The sequence below is a fragment of the Xiphophorus maculatus genome, chromosome 13 (genome assembly GCF_002775205.1).
Source record: "Xiphophorus maculatus strain JP 163 A chromosome 13, X_maculatus-5.0-male, whole genome shotgun sequence".
Taxonomy (NCBI): Eukaryota; Metazoa; Chordata; class Actinopteri; order Cyprinodontiformes; family Poeciliidae; genus Xiphophorus; species Xiphophorus maculatus.
Genome location: NC_036455.1, coordinates 24,933,902 through 24,953,953, shown reverse-complemented (window position 1 = coordinate 24,953,953; position 20,052 = coordinate 24,933,902). Strand labels below are relative to the sequence as shown.

The 20,052-nt window shown below is 37.6% G+C and overlaps 1 protein-coding gene across 1 annotated transcript in view; it reads left to right on the top strand.

The window, feature by feature from the left end:
- Window positions 1–297: 297 nt before the first annotated feature.
- LOC102226351 (immunoglobulin superfamily DCC subclass member 3-like) overlaps window positions 298–20,052 on the top strand; it is a 31,707-nt gene continuing 11,952 nt past the window's right edge. The window contains exons 1-10 of the mRNA XM_023345368.1: window positions 298–337; window positions 3,562–3,564; window positions 7,331–7,633; window positions 7,747–7,891; window positions 10,272–10,402; window positions 11,158–11,295; window positions 11,411–11,569; window positions 17,624–17,789; window positions 17,993–18,243; window positions 18,327–18,491. Of these exons, the coding sequence (XP_023201136.1) occupies window positions 298–337; window positions 3,562–3,564; window positions 7,331–7,633; window positions 7,747–7,891; window positions 10,272–10,402; window positions 11,158–11,295; window positions 11,411–11,569; window positions 17,624–17,789; window positions 17,993–18,243; window positions 18,327–18,491 (1,501 nt within the window). The remainder of the gene's footprint in view (window positions 338–3,561; window positions 3,565–7,330; window positions 7,634–7,746; window positions 7,892–10,271; window positions 10,403–11,157; window positions 11,296–11,410; window positions 11,570–17,623; window positions 17,790–17,992; window positions 18,244–18,326; window positions 18,492–20,052) is intronic.

The following is a 20,052-nucleotide window of genomic DNA, read 5'->3' as shown; positions in this document are numbered from 1 at the left end:
CTTCTTGGAAGTTGAATACATAATAAGCACTGGCCTGGCTTAGGTGTTTTCCTTGTTCTACTCTCAGACTAGCTTTGGAAATGGCCAGCAGCCTTCTAAGGGCTAAATGCTGAACTCCAGCATAACAGTGATGCTTTAATGGAAACAACAAAAACTATAGCTTTAACACAGAAGAATATACTGGTAAATGCATAATTAGTTTAATTTCCACTTGGATTACTTTTTAAGTTTGGATTTTTGGTGGTTTTATGGGCAATATAATTTAATGCAAAGGAGACTGAAGAGACAAGGACCAAAATGAAACAACTTCTCCTTGCCACATATCTGTCAGCTTTAAGTAAGTACAGATCAATGTTTGTGCTATCTATGCTGTTGCATACCATGGTAGACATTACAAACATGAATGCAATTATGAATTTTGCCTAATCTAACAGAAATAGAATTCTGTTATATTATTTATTTACATCTATCATTTTTAGGGGTAAAATTAAAAAAATGGGGGGATCAGCTCAGCTAAATTCACAACGTCCAATCTTAACTTTCAAAGCATTCATCTTGACTGTGCACAAGCTTTAAAAATATCTAACAAGTATAACTTCTTGTCTAATTTGATAACATCAAATAAGTAGAATTGATCTTTAAAAGTGATATTCTCTGTGTTGCAATTTTCCTGTATTACCCTGATTCTGAAATATTTTTCACATTTAAAGTCTAAAGTGAAAATGTTATCCTCTTGCTTTTAAGCAGTTTGTTTCTGCATATAGATGAAGAAAAAAAAAAGAAAGAAATTTAAAAGGGACAGCTTTTGTACGAGAGAAGTGCAGATGGTCTGTCTTCAACTCAGACCACAGAAAATGGTTCCAACCTCTGACCTTTGCTTTTTTTTGTAGGGTCAACAGAGCAGTCTGGGTCTGGAGGGGGTATGGACAAAATAGTAATCCTAAAAGTCCTCAGACCTTAGTGACTTGACCTTGACACCATCATTTCCATAACACTGCCCCCTGTCTGTGCTCAGACTGAGACTTTAATAAGGATATGTGTTTATGGGGTAATCCCCCTACAGCTGTCCATGGCTGTGTCCTACCCCTCTCTATCAGGTTTTGGATCTATTGTTGGTTAACCCAGCAGAAACCTCCTTTGGTCACAGAGGGACAAAGGGTCTGTGGTGGCTGATGTTTCCTGCAGAGAAATAGAAAAGAGACAAGCATCTCAATCTGGAGGTTTGTTAATGTGAAGAAGATTTAAACCAAGTAAAGGTTGGTTTAATACATGAAGATCCTAATGCTGTACTTGGATTTTTCAAAGCAAAATGAAATTGCTTCTTATTTATCAAGTTTAAACTGTCATGGAAAGTTGTTGTTTTTAATTGATTGATTTTTTTTAGGTTGATTTATTTCATTACAATTTATTTTAAAAAATAATAATTATTATTATTATTTTGACTCCAGGCCACATCAGGTAGAGCCTTAAAAACCTGAACTGTATGTTCATGAGACAGTTGTACATACCTGTTTTTGTGGCAATGACTGGTGCTTGTTTCAAAAATATGCAGAATGAAGATCTGCAGTTGCTCTGGTGGTGATGGTGGGATTTTATGCTAAAAACCAAACACATTGTTCAATAAGAACACTGTGGAGTGTTCAATAAGAGTATGTAAAAATGTGGATGTAAAAGTCTAAGGTTTGCTGTTAAGTGGACATTTTATGAAGCAGAATGCTGCAGTCATTTGGATACCTTGATATTTATCTGGAAATATACCTGTTTTATCTAATGCATCAAAACTCAGCTCATACGGACTTAGAAAAGCAAAGTGAAGAAGAATAATCATGGTGATTTTGCAAATGTGGAAAAACAAATTGGAATAGAAAACATTTTTCATACAACTCACATACATAGCAATTATAAAATAAGATTTATAAGAATAGAAACAACCTTTATTGTCCTGCAAATTCATAAGACATTCATTATTAGAATGGTTTAATATCTTAAGACTGATTAAACCTATATGAGTACTGCACTCATCTCAGTTGTTGTGGTACTTTACTTTTGAAAAATAAATTCAGGATATACAATTTGAACTTGTATGTCCTGGGTTGCAAGCTAGATTAAGCAACCCTGTCTTTCTGCAGCCTAAACCTTTGAAAAAGGTTCCAGTGGGAAAGATTACATTTATTTGTCATTGTAAGCTCAAATCTTTAAAGTACTCTAAAAGTTCAACATCATACAGAAATGGATTCAAAGAAGGAAAAGGAAGTATTAGCATGAAGTAAAGGGGACTCCAACTCCCCCATTTTCTTTTTTAGTCCCATTATTGGGAGGAGGGGATTGTAGATATGTGAAGTTCAGGGCCAGCAGATTCCAAATGGCAGCAGAAGGTGGGGAGAATACACAAATGCACCCATCCTCCCCAATCTACATATCTCGCCTTGACCTATGGTGTCCTCGTGACCTCTAGGGGTCCTGTCGTCCCAATCACTAGATACTATTGACAAGGTTCCTTGGCATTTCCATCCCTTAATAAAACTTCCTTATAGTAATAGTCCGGTCTTGGAAGAAGTTGTGCTCAGTAAATTTTAAATCACATATGCTTAGATATTCATAGGTGCACTTGAATATTTTAAATGTTAACAAATATACCACTAATTTTGAACTGTATTACATCTTATATTAAAAAATATCATGAATCTATTTGAAGACCCGATCTGTAAAAGAAAACAAGAGCTTAGGAAATTAATTGAATGCCTTGATAAGAAACTTTTGCATTTGACTACAAGCTTTAGAGAGTATTTTAAACTGAAAAAGTAATGTTTTTTTATCCAAACTTTGGGTAACATTTTAAAGGGTTTAATATCCACTTTGATGTCTAAGAGAAAACCTCATGTAGAGCTATAGAATATACACATTCCAAACCCAACAGAATGGATGCACATTTTTAAGTGAAGACAGAGCCAAGCCAAAAGGTAAAGTTCTCAATATACAGATTCTACTCTCATATACAGCATTTTCCGCACTATAATGCGCACCGCATTATAAGGCGCACCTTCAATGAATGGCCTATTTTAAAACTTTTTTCATATATAAGGCGCACCGCATTATAAGGCGCATAGAATAGACGCTACAGTAGAGGCTGGGGTTATGTTATGCATCCATTAGATGGAACTGCGCTAAAGGGAATGACAACAAAATAGTCAGATAGGTCAGTCAAACTTTATTAATAGATTACAAACCAGTGTTCTGAAAACTCCGTTCATTCCCAAAGTGAATAAACAGCTGTTTTATTATTTTCCCCGAGGTAAAGTCAGTGACATGGTATTTTCGTGACACAGTTTATCCTTTAACAACAGCAAGGTATAACATATAGTGGAGGGGAACTTTTCCTCAATTCAATAAACACGTAAAAAACAGTCTGATACTGTTACGGTAAATCAAACGTTAGTGCAATCACAATATATATCCACTTCCGAACCATTGATTCGTTCATGTTAAATTCTCTCGCTGCTGCTCTACTCCCGTGTTCTACTGCGTGACTGATCGCCTTGAGCTTAAACTCTGCGTCGTAAGCGTGTCTCTTAATAGGAGCCATTTTGGGGTCTTTACACAAAACCCAGCATGCACCGCGCACTTCTTCTTCTTCTATGGGGGAACATGAAGTCGGCGGTTGCTTACCGTAGTTGCGAGACCTGTTGTGGCTCAATATTGGTCCATATATAAGTCGCACCGGATTATAAGGTGCACTCTCGGCTTTTGAGAAAATTGAAGGTTTTTAGGTGCGCCTTATAGTGCGGAAAATACAGTATATTGCTGCTCCTCCATATGTAAAGGAGCCAGATAAGTTAGAAGGATGAATGGATGGATGGATGGATGGATGGATGGATGGATGGATGGATGGATGGATGGATGGATGGATGGATGGATGGATGGATGGATGGACGGACAGACGGATGGATGGATGGATGGATGGATGGAGAAAACAGTGGTAGTATTGTTGGATTGGTAGTTTCTTTTAGTTTAACTCTTCATTAATCTTAAAGCCCAAATAAAAGAACCAGCAGTTTACCACAATTGGGTGATAAAATATTTTCAGACTTAATTTTAGAAGGCAGTACAGAACTTGGACCAGTTGGGGAGCTGATTCCTGGCACAGGATGGAAATTCAATTCAATTAAAAAATACGTTATTGGTCCTGAAGGGAAATTAACTGTTGCTATAATTCAATAATTTAAGGTTGCTTCTTTAAGCAAGTTGTCGATGCTGCCAACTGTGGGCAGGAAAGATCTCCTGTAGCAATCTCTATTACAACAGATTTCAAGAAAGCGCTGGCTGAAGACATCCTGTTTTTCTGTGACAGTTTCATGAAGAGAATGCTTGGGGTTGCCCATAATTTTCTTGATTGTATGTAAAATATTTCTTTGCATCATCATCTCCAGAGGTTCCAGTCATTCCCAGAACAGAACCAGACTTCTTAATTAAGTTGCTGAGCCTTTTTAGATCTCTGGCTCTGTCACTCCCCAACAGATGATGGCTGAAGAGATGTTATTCTGAACAACAGACTTATAGAAGATCTGCAGGATCTTGCTGCTAACCTTGAATGATCTTAGCTTCCTCAAGAAGCACAGGCTGCTCTGTGCTTTCTTGTAGACCCTGTACTGTTTCTTGAACTTGTTCTACTGGCTTAGTGTCCATCCTCTCCTACCCTTCATATGCAACACTGCACAACGGTAGGTTCTTGGAATCTGGAATAATGAACCTGGCTAGCATGAGGGAAGCATCTGATATGACTTGGGGCCATTCTGCACTTTAGCTTTAATCTATTTGGGACTGAGTTGGGGAAGACTCTGCTGTCAGCAAGGAGTGTGTTTTCTGAACCAACATCTCCAGCCACAATTTTAATGCACTTGACATACTTTTATTCATACCAGTGACAAAAGTGGTGGGGGTAGGGGGTTGGTGGCAGGAAGATAACAAAGACCGTTATCTTGAAGTTTTACAATAAATCTTGTACATTTAAAGTGTTTGGATTAGTCAGGAACTGTACTGTATGTGAAAAACGCAAATATCAATGCAAATATGTATTCTGACACATATTCCTGTGCTAAAAACTGTAAACCTGAAGAAAAAACATGTGCAGGGTATTGTTATGGCTTCCTTTAGAATGAACCTGCTTAGATATCTTATATGACTTATTCAGAATGTAGAATTTTCTGAGACCCAACCTAATACAGATATATACTAGCAATAGCAAACATTTTCGAACAGCAATAAAAAAGGAATTCTGACTATATCTGATCCCCGGCCCCCATCTGCTCATAGAGGCCTGAAATTATTCCTAGGGATGAGGGCTGGGACTCTGCTTCCCCAGGGTGACCAGGGCAAACAGTATCAGCAGAGTGGGAGGCTACTCATTAAAGGCAGATGCTTACTTATTGACTGGATTTTCTTTAACTAGCAAGCCTTTATTTACAAGCAGAAAAGTAACTGAGAAATCAGCATTCTTTAAAAATAAAGTAAAATGAAGATCAATTCAAATTAATCAGTTTTTGGCCTTATTCTTTTTTTAAAAAAAAGGTTTTTCTACTCTTGTGGCTTTTATTGATAGTGATCTGACAAGAAGATGGGTTGTGAGAGGGGGAAGACTTGCTACAAAGGTCAATGGGCTGTGAAGCAAACCCGTGACTGTGATTACATTTAATCATAGTCATATGTATGCAGATCTTAGAAGCAAAAAACCTAGAACCTCAGAATGTGTACATGCAAGTGTCCCTAAAGGATGACAGGAAAAAGGAGAAATTGTTGAGGTTGACACTGAACATCAGAGTTATTTTAGAGGTTGAGAAAATATTGTACTGTATTGTATTGCATTACTATTTTTAACAAATTCTCATTTTCATTCAAACAAAATGCCAAAAACTTAATAAACAAAACCCTGCTCAAAACCAAGTACAAATTCATTCCCCTGGTGTTTTTGTTGACTAAAAGTCAAAAGAAAGTCAAGATACAGGATTGATTTTTTTTGTCAATGAATTACAATTCATTGGCAAAGCCCTCCTTGCCATAACACTAATATTTAGCTTCTTCCAGAGCTGAATAAAAGGGAAATAAAAAACAATTTTTTTCTAGCATTGATGATCATTTTTACAGTGTTTAATCATGCTGTGAGAGATGCCTGTCTTATTTTCTATCAGAATAGAATTAATGTCATATATTTTGGACACAACTGTATTTTTTCAGGGCTACTTTTTATATACCCAGCTAGCCCGTTGCAGTGCAAAAACTTCTCTTTGTGAATTATGTATATGTATTAGGTAGAATTTAGTTAATGGATTGATGTCATAACTGACAAATGAAAATTTGCAAAACTCGGACTCAATTATATTTTCATGTTATACTGCTACATAATACATTATTTACTACATTAACATGATCATTAACATGATCAATATGAGAAGTGGCCCCACAATCCAAGCATTAGCAAGGATCCAGATACTCGATGACGACTAAACAACCAGAAACTGCAGTGTGTTTTAGACAAGAACAATTCAAACCTCCACAGCGACATTGAGAATGTCCCTCACTAGTTCACGTTCAAGGATGATTGTTAGTGCCTCACAGCTGGGAGGCTGAGAATCTTTTGTTAAGCGTTGGGGTTCTTTGCATTTGAGGACATTAACACCAAAAAAGACTGGGGGTGTCACCATGATCATGGAGAAAAGAGGACAAGGGTGAGGATGAGAGATTTGGTAGCATGGGAAAGTCACCTCAGAGATGAATCTGAAAGGACGAGAAGAGTCGGGAGGGGTTGACTGGAATTATAAAGAAGGGGCAGATGGTGCCCCTGGGTGTATGGTGGATGATGGGAACTTTTAACTAAGATTACTGGGGGTTGGGTGCAAATATTCAGTCACAGTGCTATTGTCATCAGTAGCCCCTCCTTCAATAGAGGGTCTACGATCTTGACCTGGCAATACTTTCAGTCGTTTTTTCTCTTCTGGAGCCTGAACATGATGTTAATATTCTCTTCACCGGATGCTTGACTTGTTTGCCTCTGAAAACTAAGTTAGATTTACCAGCATTCACCATAATTCTTATTTATGGCAAGTTTTATTCTGCGCATACATTATAAGTCAGCCCAAACATCTATCAGTCAGCAAGCTAGTTAGTTGTTCACTGACCATTTTTGAATAATACATCATTTTGCCCATTTTGGGGATTTCAGAAGCTATTGTATAAGTTAGTGTTTAACCGTGCTTAACTGAATAAATAAGAAAACATATTTTAACAAATAAATTAAATATCTGTTACCTATTACCTGCCTTTCTCTTTTTGTCTGCAGGTTGTTTGGCCTCAGAACTGTCTTTCATTTTGGAACCAAGTGATGTGATCGCAGTAAGGGATCAACCGCTCATGCTGGATTGCCAGGTGCAAGGCGAGCAACCGATTACAATCACATGGCGTAAAAATGGGTTGCCCTTACCCTTCAACCCACGAGTCCAGGTACTGGAAAATGGAACACTGTTAATCCATAAATTCCAGAAACGCAGAGAGGGGACTGATGCAGACATGGGCGAGTATGACTGTGCTGCACAAAATCGTTATGGCTTGCTAGTGAGCCGCAAGGCCAAGGTTCATTTGGCATGTAAGTATTCAACTATCTCTCTAGAATGAAAATAAAAAATCTGAATCATTTTAAATGTATTAAAACTTACTGCAAGCCAGTTTATTTTATTATTTCTGTATTTATTCATGCAGCTCTTCCAAAGTTCCACACTCATCCAGTATCCATGTCTGTGAATGAAGGAGGAGTTGCTCGCTTCCAGTGTCAAATAAATGGTATTCCTGAGGCTACCATAACATGGGAAAAAGATAAAGAACCACTGAACACTTCTGACAGCAGGTAAAATCAACCACAAGTATGCAGCAGTTTGCATTAAATCTTCTACAGGAAAAGAACATTGTCTTGTACCTTCAGAAAAAAAATTAATAAGTTCCATTAACTTATTACTTAAAAGCAAATCATCCTGCTACTTTTATATTTATTTCAAAGGTTAAAAAAATCAATTGAAAAACTATATATACAGTTGAAGACAAATTTATTTACTTACTGCAAATAAAAAGACATTTTTTCTCACTGTCTGAAATTAAATCATGCCAAACTTCTCTTGTTTCAGGTGGGTCATGATTACCAATATTATTTCTATCAAGTTTCAAGTTCATTTGTATAGCACATTTTAGGAACATTAGGATAATAAATAAATATTTTAAAGAGAAGAGTGAGCAAAACTAAACAAACCCACCTGTGCGGTCACCATCATATTTATTCAAAATACTCTGCTCTCCGGTTTAGCCTGGAGAGCATTTTCACCACCTACAAGATAAAGCATAAAAAATAAAAAATTCAGAAATAATTACCATGAACACAACTCGGACATTAAGTATCACATAATCATTAGGTAGTATAGAAATTAGTCAGCTTACAGAAACATTCTGGATAGCATTAAAAGTGGTGCCAACCTTTCTGAAGAAATGTGTTTAAGTCGTCATAACACCCTTCAGTCACCAACATGACTGAAGAAGAAAAAAAAGGCAGCCAATATGTCATTATTTAGTGTATATAGAGAGACAGAAATATTTTGGCTTAGCTTTGATCGAAAAGATCAAGCCACAGGTCCAACACAGCCACTCTCCCCATTATGCCATCTAAAGCCAAAAACTTCAAGAAAACTCAGCTTTGAGTTAGCTAAATAATATTAACTCAAATGGCCTTCAGATTTTTCTGGCAGTTTTAATGTTCGGTTAACCATCCGACACCTTGTGCTACACCTGCTTGGCTAGCTTTAGCTGCTAACAAAAATACTAAACTAGCATTTCTCAACGGGGGAGGTACCGACCCCCGGGGGGCGTTCAGAGGACGGCAGGGGGCGCAGGCGGATATTTTTACAAAAGGGGGGGCGCTGAGATTCCTTTGGGGGGCGTTTGCTCGAAGGTAAACTAGTTTACACCTTATATGGACAACAATACCAGTTTAGACTTTGAACAACTTGTTAAAACGGTGTTGTGTAACATTAAAACATGCTTGGCTGCAACTGTATCGACGGTAGCTCTTCTTCGCTTCAGTGTTTCTGTTAGCTTATTGGCGCAGCTCCGCGCTCCTGCTTACTGGCAGCTTCACCGCGTCAGTTCAGCTTTACATCGGCTGATGACGGTGCTGTGATTCACTTGTCTGGTGTTTGATTTTAAAATATTTTATGTTTCATTGAGGGGTTTTGTACCTATGTTTTGGCAGTGCTGTAGTCATGTCAAAGCAGCAACTTATATTAAAAATGTTTTATTGATCTTCTGGATGCTGCACGCTGCCATGGAAGGACAACGGAATGTCGCTCTTATAAACATGTAAAGAGTAAAATCACAATTGGTTAATTTTTCCCTCAGAAAAATTAACCAATTTAAATAAAGAAATCTCTCTATGGGTGATACCCATAGCGTTCATTTTATATAGTTAACGTTGGTGCTAAAAGTGATCCGGTATGAAACTGTAGTACCACAGCAATTTTGAATTTTAATCTTCAGAATACCGGGATTTTTTCCGTTGTTTTAAAAGGTTTACGTCAGTCTGCTTTTCTCCATCGATACGCTTCCCGACTACGGAGCCCTCTAGTGTTGCACAGCAACAATAAAACAATAAGTCTTTTTGCAAATAGTTTAAACTTTAAACAGGCATTGTTGTACATCTTTTATCTGGTTATGTTGTGAAAAATTTAACAACAAAAATGGCCCAGAACAAGAATATTTTTTTCCTCTCTGATAGGCTGCTGATAGGCCTACCAATTTTAAGTTGAATATCCATTGCATTTTTTGTAAATGCCTGTAAAAATAATTTCTGTTCACATGGCTTTTTTGTTCTCTTGGAAATTATTTTTGATTATAAATACAGAAACAACCTTAAAACTCAAAACATCGACAATAGTGATAGTAATATTAATAATACAATACTATTCAAAGTTTATACAAAGTAGGCGAAGTAGCCTACAAATTCTTTGATGGGGGGCAGTGAGGGACCTGGATAATGGACAGAGGGGTGCTGGCCCAAAAAAGGTTGAGAAACACTGATTTAGTGTATGTAAATGTATATCTGATTTGATTCACATGTGAATAGGCAGATTCTCATCAAATGCTTTTAAAAAAACAGCATTAACTTACAAGAGTTTTATTTTCACGTTTCTGAATTGGAAGTAGTGATATTAACAGTTTGTTATATCTTTTGGCTTCCTCTCCAGGTACACTCTACTTCCAATGGGTATCCTACAAGTAACATGTGTAAGGAGGGCAGACACAGGGATTTTTCGCTGTGTGGCCACCAATATTGCAAACACTCGTTATAGTCATGAGGCCACACTCAATGTTACGGGTACGTACACAACGCTTGTGATAGGTAGGTAGATACCTATCTATCTATCTATCTATCTATCTATCTATCTATCTATCTATCTATCTATCTATCTATCTATCTATCTATCTATCTATCTATCTATCTATCTGTCTGTCTGTCTGTCTGTCTGTCTGTCTGTCTGTCTGTCTGTCTGTCTGTCTGTCTGTCTGTCTGTCTGTCTGTCTGTCTGTCTGTCTGTCTGTCTGTCTGTCTGTCTGTCTGTCTGTCTGTCTGTCTGTTTATCTATCTATATAGTGGATAGATAGATCTAGTGAATCATGGCGAAAGGAATAATGCAATAATGCTTGTGAAAGTATACCTGTTGGTTCTTACCTTGACACTCAGACAATAATTATGCAGATGAGTTATTAACTTGAAGAAAAAGCACTTATTTTTTCTATTTACTCTGATTTTCTTTCTGACATATTATCTACTGATAATGTTTTACTCGTTTGCAGATCAGGAAACCCAGGGGTTCAGGTTTTGTTAATGATTTCTTTCTTGAAACATTTGACCAGGAAACTTATCCAATTTGGAACATCAAACTTGTTTGACATTCTGGATTATAACCCCAGTGGAGTGCATCAGTCACAATCCATTGATAACTTGTCAATTCTATAACTGCAATATTGCCAGCTCATTCATATACACTACATACAGTAGTATACAACTGTGTGTCAGTGTTTTATCTTAGCTCATATATGTTTGTTTATTTTGCTAACTAATAACATAAGGTGGAGCTCCTAGAATCTATAAGGAGCCAGTCATCCTGTCTGGGCCCCAGAATCTTACCATCACTGTCCATCAGACTGCTATTTTGGAGTGCATCGCCACAGGAAACCCTCGGCCCATCGTTTCTTGGAGCAGGCTAGGTACCTTGGGATTTCTCAGACAGAATTCATAAGAAGGAATTCTGCTAAGTAACACTTTTTTTTAAATGTAGTTTCACACAGCATTTCTTTCGCCCTGTGTGTGTGTATCTGTCAGATGGACGTTCTATTGGAGTGGAGGGTATACAGGTACTCGGGACAGGCAACCTGATGATCTCAGATGTGACCCTCCAGCACTCTGGTGTTTATGTGTGTGCTGCCAATCGGCCTGGTACCAGAATGAGACGCACAGCACTGGGACGCCTGGTGGTACAAGGTGAGACCACAATGAAGATGTTGGAATCAGAATTCTGGAAACCAGGGCCGGCCCAAGCCTTCTTGGGGCCCTAAGCAAAATTTGGTTTTGGGGCCCTCTATTTCTGCTAATAATGTGGACCGACTGGAATCAACAGTTAGAATATTAAATCATTGGCACACCTGCTATAAACTTATTGGATCTCTGATAGTGCTGTTTACATTATATCCTATGCATATACAATATAGGATACATTTATGAGCCAGTGGATTTCTGGGTGCCGATTTCCTTAATTTTGGGGTATCGCGATCGGCCAATACTTACATGTGAAGCCCATCTTATCCACTGATCTTATTTTTGTCAGCAAAGGTTTAAAAATCAGCCTCTCTCCTCTTCTGCTCTGCAGTGAGAGGTTTGACTGACAGACAGTCCCACCAGGTCATGTCTGAACGTTTACAGTTAACAATATTCACCCCACTGTTGCCAGCTCAGCGGCTTTCTTGCTATATTTAGCGACATTTCAGACAAAAAAATTAGTATCGGCCAAAATCAAACTCAGCAGGCCTTTTAAAGATCGGTAACCTGCCGATCTTTAAAACTCGGCAGGTTAGTTTTGAAGATCGGCAGGTTTTCTGGGTTTAGCCAGAAAACTGCAATCGGTCCTGCCCTACACACATATTCATGTCATTCTGTGATTAAATTAATTTCTCTTAAGAGTAACTCCAATAATTACAAATTTAGTTTACAAGAGGGGTGAGTTTTTCTCCCCTGAGAATGTAGACCAGTACCGAGTTGATTCTGAGCCTTCAAATGATTTTAACAGAAGTTTCATATACCTTATAAGTTGATGTAAAAATATTATTTGTTTTAGCCACATAAATGATGAGCAGCAAACAACATATTACCAACTACAGCTTAGAACAGCTCATTGATATATTAATGCAGTTGACATGTAGCCTGATGTAAAACTATTTGCTAGACAATGTCAAACATTGAGAAGTTTTAATTATTCTTATCTAACGTTATCAAACACGCCGTTTGATATGAAGCTAAAAAACCTCAGAAATATACAGAGCCAAGCAGGAGAATCAACTCATTTCAAGTTAAAACTTAGCTTCACACAAAGATGCTAGCATAAATGTTTGGCTGTTGAACTGAACCATTCAAGGTAGCTATAAAGCCAATTTTCTATTGGCAGCTTCACAAATCTTTTTTATAAACATTACATTACCAAGACATATTAAAACATACCTTTATCTTGGCTTTTTTCTATTCTTCCTCTTTTCTTTAAGGATAAGTCCTTTTTCGAGACATTGCTTTGCTTACTTATCTTCTACCGGAGCTTTGGACATTTGGATGCGCACCAGCGAAGCGTGCATGACTTACCGCGGCCACCAGGGGGCCCCCAAGAGCAATTTCTTTTCTTTTTGTCCATAAAATAAAGATTTCTACATACATCATCAAATATATATTATTGTAAAAACAAATCACTTCATGATGAAATTGTGTGTTTTTGTTATTATAATGACATAGAAGTCATTCCTAAAAAAAAAAAAAATCAGTTCCACTGAGGGGGCCCTAAGTGGCTGCTTAGTTTGCTTATGCCTTGGGCTGGCCCTGCTGGAAACCAAATTGTTGTACCAGCTTCACAAGGTGGCATCAAAATTGTTGGGAATCAGAACTTGCATCACTGTTTGTCTTATGTAATTATTAATAATTGTAATTAATAATTTATTATTGATCAAAGTTTTAAAAAAAGTATTGATAAAGTAAAAATTACATTTTTTAGTTTAATCAGGGCACCAACTTCACCAACTCTGGAGTTGTAAGTCAAACTCAGTCTCTCCTAAAGGAATGAATTCAGACCACCGGCAGAAGAAACTCTTCACACAACAGGGAATGATCATCGACACACTGATGTCTGATCAAGTCTGAGAATTTATTAACAAAATAGCCCAACTTTACAGTTGAAATATTCTGTGAATAACATCTTTCTTTACTATCGGCATGCAATCTAGCTACTAATGAAAAGACAAAAAATAAATATGTATTTTCAATAATAACATGAGAATTGAATCAGATTAATGAATAAACTATGACAAAATGAAATGGAATGTTGAAAAATAATTTCAAAACTAATTAACAAAGGAAAAAATCAGATTTGTAGAATCACGAAAGCAGCACCACAATGTTGTAGAACATAGTAACCTCCTCCCTCTGCCAAAGGAGGAGGAAGGTCAAACCAAAAGGGCAGGAGGTTAGGTCACTGTACAAATAAAGTTGTAAAATTCAACCATGTGCTCAGGCTTCTCTTGAAAAGAAATCTGGGTTCAAGCTCTGTACACCCGCAAAATATATATGAACTGGAAATCAAGGAAAGAAGAGAAGAGGAAAACACAAGGGAGAAATTGAGAAGAGATTGGCTGAGACAAAGCCAATGAATTTTAGCAGCACTGAATTCAGTTGTTCTGGAACCTGACAATCTCTAACATGTGGCAGACTTAAAATGCCAGAGCAATACAATATAACATAAGAATATTGAAACATATAATCAGTGAAATATTAAGCAAGCATGCAACAGAAAAGCATTTTCCAATAGTCTTAGTTTAAAACAATAGAACGGCCTCACTTTGAGTCAATTGTCAGTCGGGTCAAAGCAATGTCCAAAAATCCAAAAATGTATGAACAACAAAAAAACTCATTCTATTCAGGCAGATGTGAGGGCTGGCATCCCAAATGGAGTTTCTCAGCAGAACCTCTGGTACTTTGGGTTGGAAAATACCAGGGAACCTTCTCATCAAGGAATGGAGAGGTTGTCACAGCAGGCTTCTGCATGTAGATGCGTCAAGAGACTTGCACCCGTGGGGTACGTTTCTGCATAACCCACGGAATGCAGAAATGTGGGGTATGCAAAACGATTTCTAGAAGTTCTCCAATAAACACTTTGAAGATTTTGAGACAAATCTTCTTCCTGGCCAGCAGATTAGAAGAAAAAAGTTCAGAGCTCTTGTGTTTCAGTTGGAGGTTGACTCCAAAGTCAAGGCTTTGAGATTCAGGTCTTACTTTTGTAGTGGGGGTGAGTTCTTATCTGATCAGCTCTGAGTTTTAGTCCAGTGACGGATACCCTAGGTACATCTCGAACTTAATTAAACAATCTAATAATCAATCTAATGTTAATTAGATTTCTTATCAATGTAATTTATTTCTATCACACATAAGAACATGCTAAATACAACATATTGGAGGTGACACTGTGGATAACTTCATTGAGGAATAATGTCACATACTACAGGTAACTTTATGATACTATTATAAATATTCTGCTTTGACCACACCGCAAGAGGTTCTAACTATTGAACTTCTTTAATTCTTTTTATATTTTGTTTGTAATATACACAGCAGTTTGAGACTAAAATGTGCATATATGTAGATATGACGGGCTGCACAGTTGCGCAGTTGGTAGAACTGTTGCCTTGCAGCAAGAAGGTTCTGGGTTCGATTCCCGGCCCAGGGTCTTTCTGCATGCGTGGGTTCTCTCCGGGTACTCCGGCTTCCTCCCACAGTCCAAAAACATGACTGTTAGGTTAATTGGTCTCTCTAAATTCTCCCTAGGTGTGAGTGTGTGTGTGAATGGTTGTGTGTCTCTGTGTTGTCCTGAGACAGACTGGCGACCTGTCCAGGGTGTACCCTGCCTCTCGCCCGGTATGTTAGCTGGAGATAGGCACCAGCACCTCCCGACCCCAGTAGGGACAAGGGTGTAAGAAGATGGATGTAGATATGACACAATCAGGGGAAATGCTTGTTTTTATTTAGATAGAGAGATTCAGATAGAGAAGTTTAGAAGTTTAGGGACAACCATTTCACCAACCATTTCATTAATGAGTTAATGAAATGGTTAATGAAATGGTTGGTGTTTGCAAAGTTCACCATAGTGTGAGTATTTATTCAGTCATTGAGTGGATGTTCACAGTCATGAGCCGGAGGAAGAGCCAAACAGATGGACAGAAGAAAAGGAGGTCAATATCTAGATGTTCAAAGCAAGGCACAGTGGCAGGGAGAAAAGAATATGGGTTAAATTGACCTGTAACCTCTGACCCTTGACCCTAAGAGAGGAATTATGCAGGAAGGGAGGAGGTTGTGCAGACAACCAGATAGAAAGGTAGTAGGACAAAGGAGATCTGGTCTACAACAGGAAGATGGATCACATCCCAGTGGTGAAATAAGGACAGCTGGGCTGTAAACAGAGTTTGCAGTTTTTAGCTACTTATCAATGTCTTTTATTATTCTGCTTTGCCACTTTGTGCATTACATGCTTCATACACGCTACAGTACTGCAAACATATCAGGCTACCAGGACACAGAAGGATCAATTACAACACACTTTCGAGGTGAAACATATTACATTGTGTATTCAATATATTTAAATTTTTCAAGAGTACATATACTATCACAGAATTGTACAAATTGCTAATAAATTAAAACTTTACAAACAACATGTGAAATTAGTACAATAAAAAAAAACAGGTATCCAGGAATCAGTGTGTTTGTCTTTGCTTTAATGCTCCTGTATCTGTAGCCAGATGGTAGCAGTTGGAACAAATTGTGACAGGGTGTGAGGAGTCTTTTAAAATATTCTTGGCTTTCTTGATATACATAAGAAGTATATCCACCTGATAGCATACTAAAAATGTATTTTAAAAAACCCCAACATATTTAAAACATACTTAAATTTATAATTTTTTCACCAGGTAACAGTCCTAGGGATATAGAAAAGAGGTTTAGTCTGTTTCGTGAACTCAGTGTACAGAAGATTTTGGTCAGCATTTGTAACATATATTATTTATATGAATATTAAAATTACTAATTAATGAGTTAATGAAATCAGAAAAATTCTTGGATTCGACTCCTGCAGTGAGTGGCAATTTGTAAAAACACACTGAGCAAAAATTGGGTTGTATTAGTATAAATTTAATTTTGCTGTTAATCCAGGCTGCATGATGGGACTGGGAATGATTGATAAAGCAAAAAATCCCCTTGATTTTTGGAGACAGAGTTCTCAAACTGTTTTTATGTAACCTGTTATTTTGGATTATATAAAACACCCACATTTCTTTACCAGAAATGGTACTGGTTGAAAGAACTGGTACTAGACATTTTGAGTTAATTCTGTTTGTAATATTTGCAGGGTGCTCTCAGAAACACACAGAGAAGCTGGGGTCTCTGAGTTAAGGATGTTGTGGCAGCCAAGCATTCATTGTGTTTATGTATGCTACAGTTTTGACAATTCTTTTGTCACTAGACAGTTATTTCCTATGTCTCTTTGACATACCGGACATATTTTGACAGTATACGTCCGTCTTCATCAGAGATGACACAGCTGATGACACAGCTAATAACAGAAGAATTGCAAAGACTCTATCAGCTGCAAAGACCATGGGCTGTAGCACTTCAGCTTAAATAAATACAAATAAAACCACTGTCAAACTTGAGTGTGTAAGGCAGGGGTGCCGAAAGTTAGTCCTCGAGGGCCGGCATCTTGCATGTCTTAGTTCTCTCCCTGGTGGTAGTAACAACCTTTTCAGCATGTCAATGTTCTTCTTAGGCCATCTAACGAGTGATCATTTGATCCAGGTGCGTTAAACCAGGGAGAGAACTAAAACATGCAAGATACTGACTTTGGGCACCACTGGTGTAAGGACTTATTTCCTTTCCGCTCTTTGCAACATGTTTACTCATATCTGAAATATGAGTAGACAAACTTATATTTCCAACACAAGTACCAAACTCACACGTTTAGCGGTTTATTCAGGCTTCATTTTTTCCTCTGATTCTTTTGCTTTAATTCTCTTATCACTGTTTAGAATTTACAAACGCTGCAAGCAAAAGAAGAGGTTCAACAGAATAGCAACAGGCCTTCTCATAAAATTCAAAATCCAAACACATTCAGTACCATTACTCTTTATAGCTAGTCAACTAATAAATGCCACTTTACTGACATATACTGATATTTACTTTATTTTTATTGTCTGCATCTGGTGAAAGCTTTCTCCCTTTTTCTCCACTACTCCTCTTAAGCTCCACCTGAGTTCCTGCAATGGCCGCAGTCAGTGTCCAGACCAGCAGGGGGCAGTGCTGTATTCACCTGTGTTGCTCAGGGTGTCCCTGATCCCCACCTAATTTGGCTTAAGAATGGCAAAGTCTTGATGCCAGGACAAACTGTCAAGCTGACAAATAACAACAGGTAAGGAGACGGTGGCTGATGTCTCATTACTTACGGTTTTATTCAGGTTTTAGTAGTTTTATGGATCTTTTCATTGGATATATACAGTATATATATATATATATATTCAAAATAGTCAAATATTGTTGCTATAGTTCATAATGCACAGTACAGCATTATGTACTATGCTGTACAGAAATAAATGCATGTATGTTGTTTTGCAGTACTTTAGCTCTGACTCGTATAAGCTCAGATGATGAGGCTATCTACCAGTGCATCGCAGAGAATAGTGCTGGTACTAACCAGGCAAGTGCTCGTCTAGCTGTGGCCCAAGCGAAAGATCTGCCTGCTGCCCCCCAAGGCCTCATGGCGAGTGCTTTGTCCATCAACACCCTGCAAATGACATGGAGTCCTCCGCCCATCAGCATCGCTGATAGCATCATCGGATATGTTTTACATATCCGCAAACTGGGCGGTGAGTGCAAACTCAAAATTTGTGAAGCCTGAGTCTAAATAGGAGCATGTTTGCAAATCTGCAACTTTATAATTTTTATTTAGAACCTGATCATATGGAACTGCAGGAGGCCATAAGTAAGGACACTTTTCAGCACGATGTAACCAACCTGCAACCTAGCACAACCTACTCTCTCTACCTGAAAGCCTACTCTTCCTTGGGGGCAAGCCAGCAGTCCAACAGTGTTATTAAAACAACACTTGGCAGTGGTAAGAACAAGGAGCCTTGATGAAGTTATATTGTAAGTCATACTGACGGTACACCTGTAAAAAATGTCTGCTCCATTTACTTAAAAAAAAATTAACTCATCTATTTGCATAATTTATCTATGATAATCGAGAAAGGTTGTTCTTTGTTAAGGTACTTACTTATTTCTTTATATGAGACATAAAATCCAAGTGAAGTGAAGACAATTTGTTAAGTAGATTAAACTTTGCTAAATTAAATTAGTAAGTGTACTATAAAATCTAATTAGTTCACTTCACTTAAAAATTTTTTGCAAAATCATTGCCTCACAAAAAATCATGTTTTTAAAATATAATACTTGATCGAAACAGTTCTGGGCTTCTGCCTGCTTTTTATTTGTTCCTCTGCTCAAACTTTGACGGAAACATAGAAAGCAGTAATACTTTGTTGTTTTCCCGAGACTATGCCATGAAAATAAGCATACAACTCATGGTGCAGTTTAATTGTAAATGCATGATACTGCTCTGAAAGTAGACTGCATAATAGAAGCTTTGGAGTTTACGCTTTCACCTTAAACATCTTAAAACAAATATTTATGACAAATTAAAAAGTGGTTTAATCAGTTCCTGCTGATGGTTGTACAATGCATTGTGGGATACCTTGATGGCCAATCACCACTGTCACATATAAACCTATGTGCTAAAAAAAAAAGCAAGATATGAAAACAAATGAAGTTATGTTGTGCAACCTAAAATAACTTGATAAGTTGTTGTTTGTGTTGCTAATCACACGAAGTTAGATGAGGTCAACTATCTCATCACAAAAGAAAAGTACCACCTACTACCACCACCTTCTATGTGCAACTTCAAATGTCGAACAGAGTTGGAAGTTGTTGCAACTCCATCTGAGATCTTCTTGCAGGTTTTGCATGTTGCACTCCATTTTTGTTGCATACTTCATAATTGATGTACCCAAAAGAAATTACTCGTGGGAGCATATCTGCTTTATCTGCAAAGAGCGTTTCCCTGACCCCACCTACAAAGTGTTTTTTTTTATTATTATTTTAAATCTTGTTAATTTGATTGGCTGTGCTGCAGCTTACACCCACATACACACGGAGTGTGGAAAAACAGAGGGACGGTCTAGGTCTGTCAATGATTAACGAGTGAAATTAATTAATGGGGCCCACTTCAAAAGTAATGTGTTTTAAGCTTTTGGGTAAAATATCAAGTCTTTTCAAGTGAACGGGTTCAAGTCCCAAGTTATTGGTGCCAAAGTTCAAGTCTCTGAACATTTTTTCAAGTCAAGTCTAAAGTTTTAATATTAATGACTCGAGTCTGACTCCAAGTTATGTGACTCAAGTCCCTACCTCTGGTCATCAGAGCATTTGGTTTTTCAACACAGAAATCAGTTGTACAAATGTTCAAAACTTTCTCTTCAGTTTGCAGGTTTGTTTGAGCAGAAATGGAGTAAGATTTGGAGATGTCCTGAACGTTAAGCATTCGGTTTTAGGTAGATAGAGCAGAATATTTTTATCAATGTAAAAACAATGAGGATGGATAAAATGCTGTAAAATTTATTAAC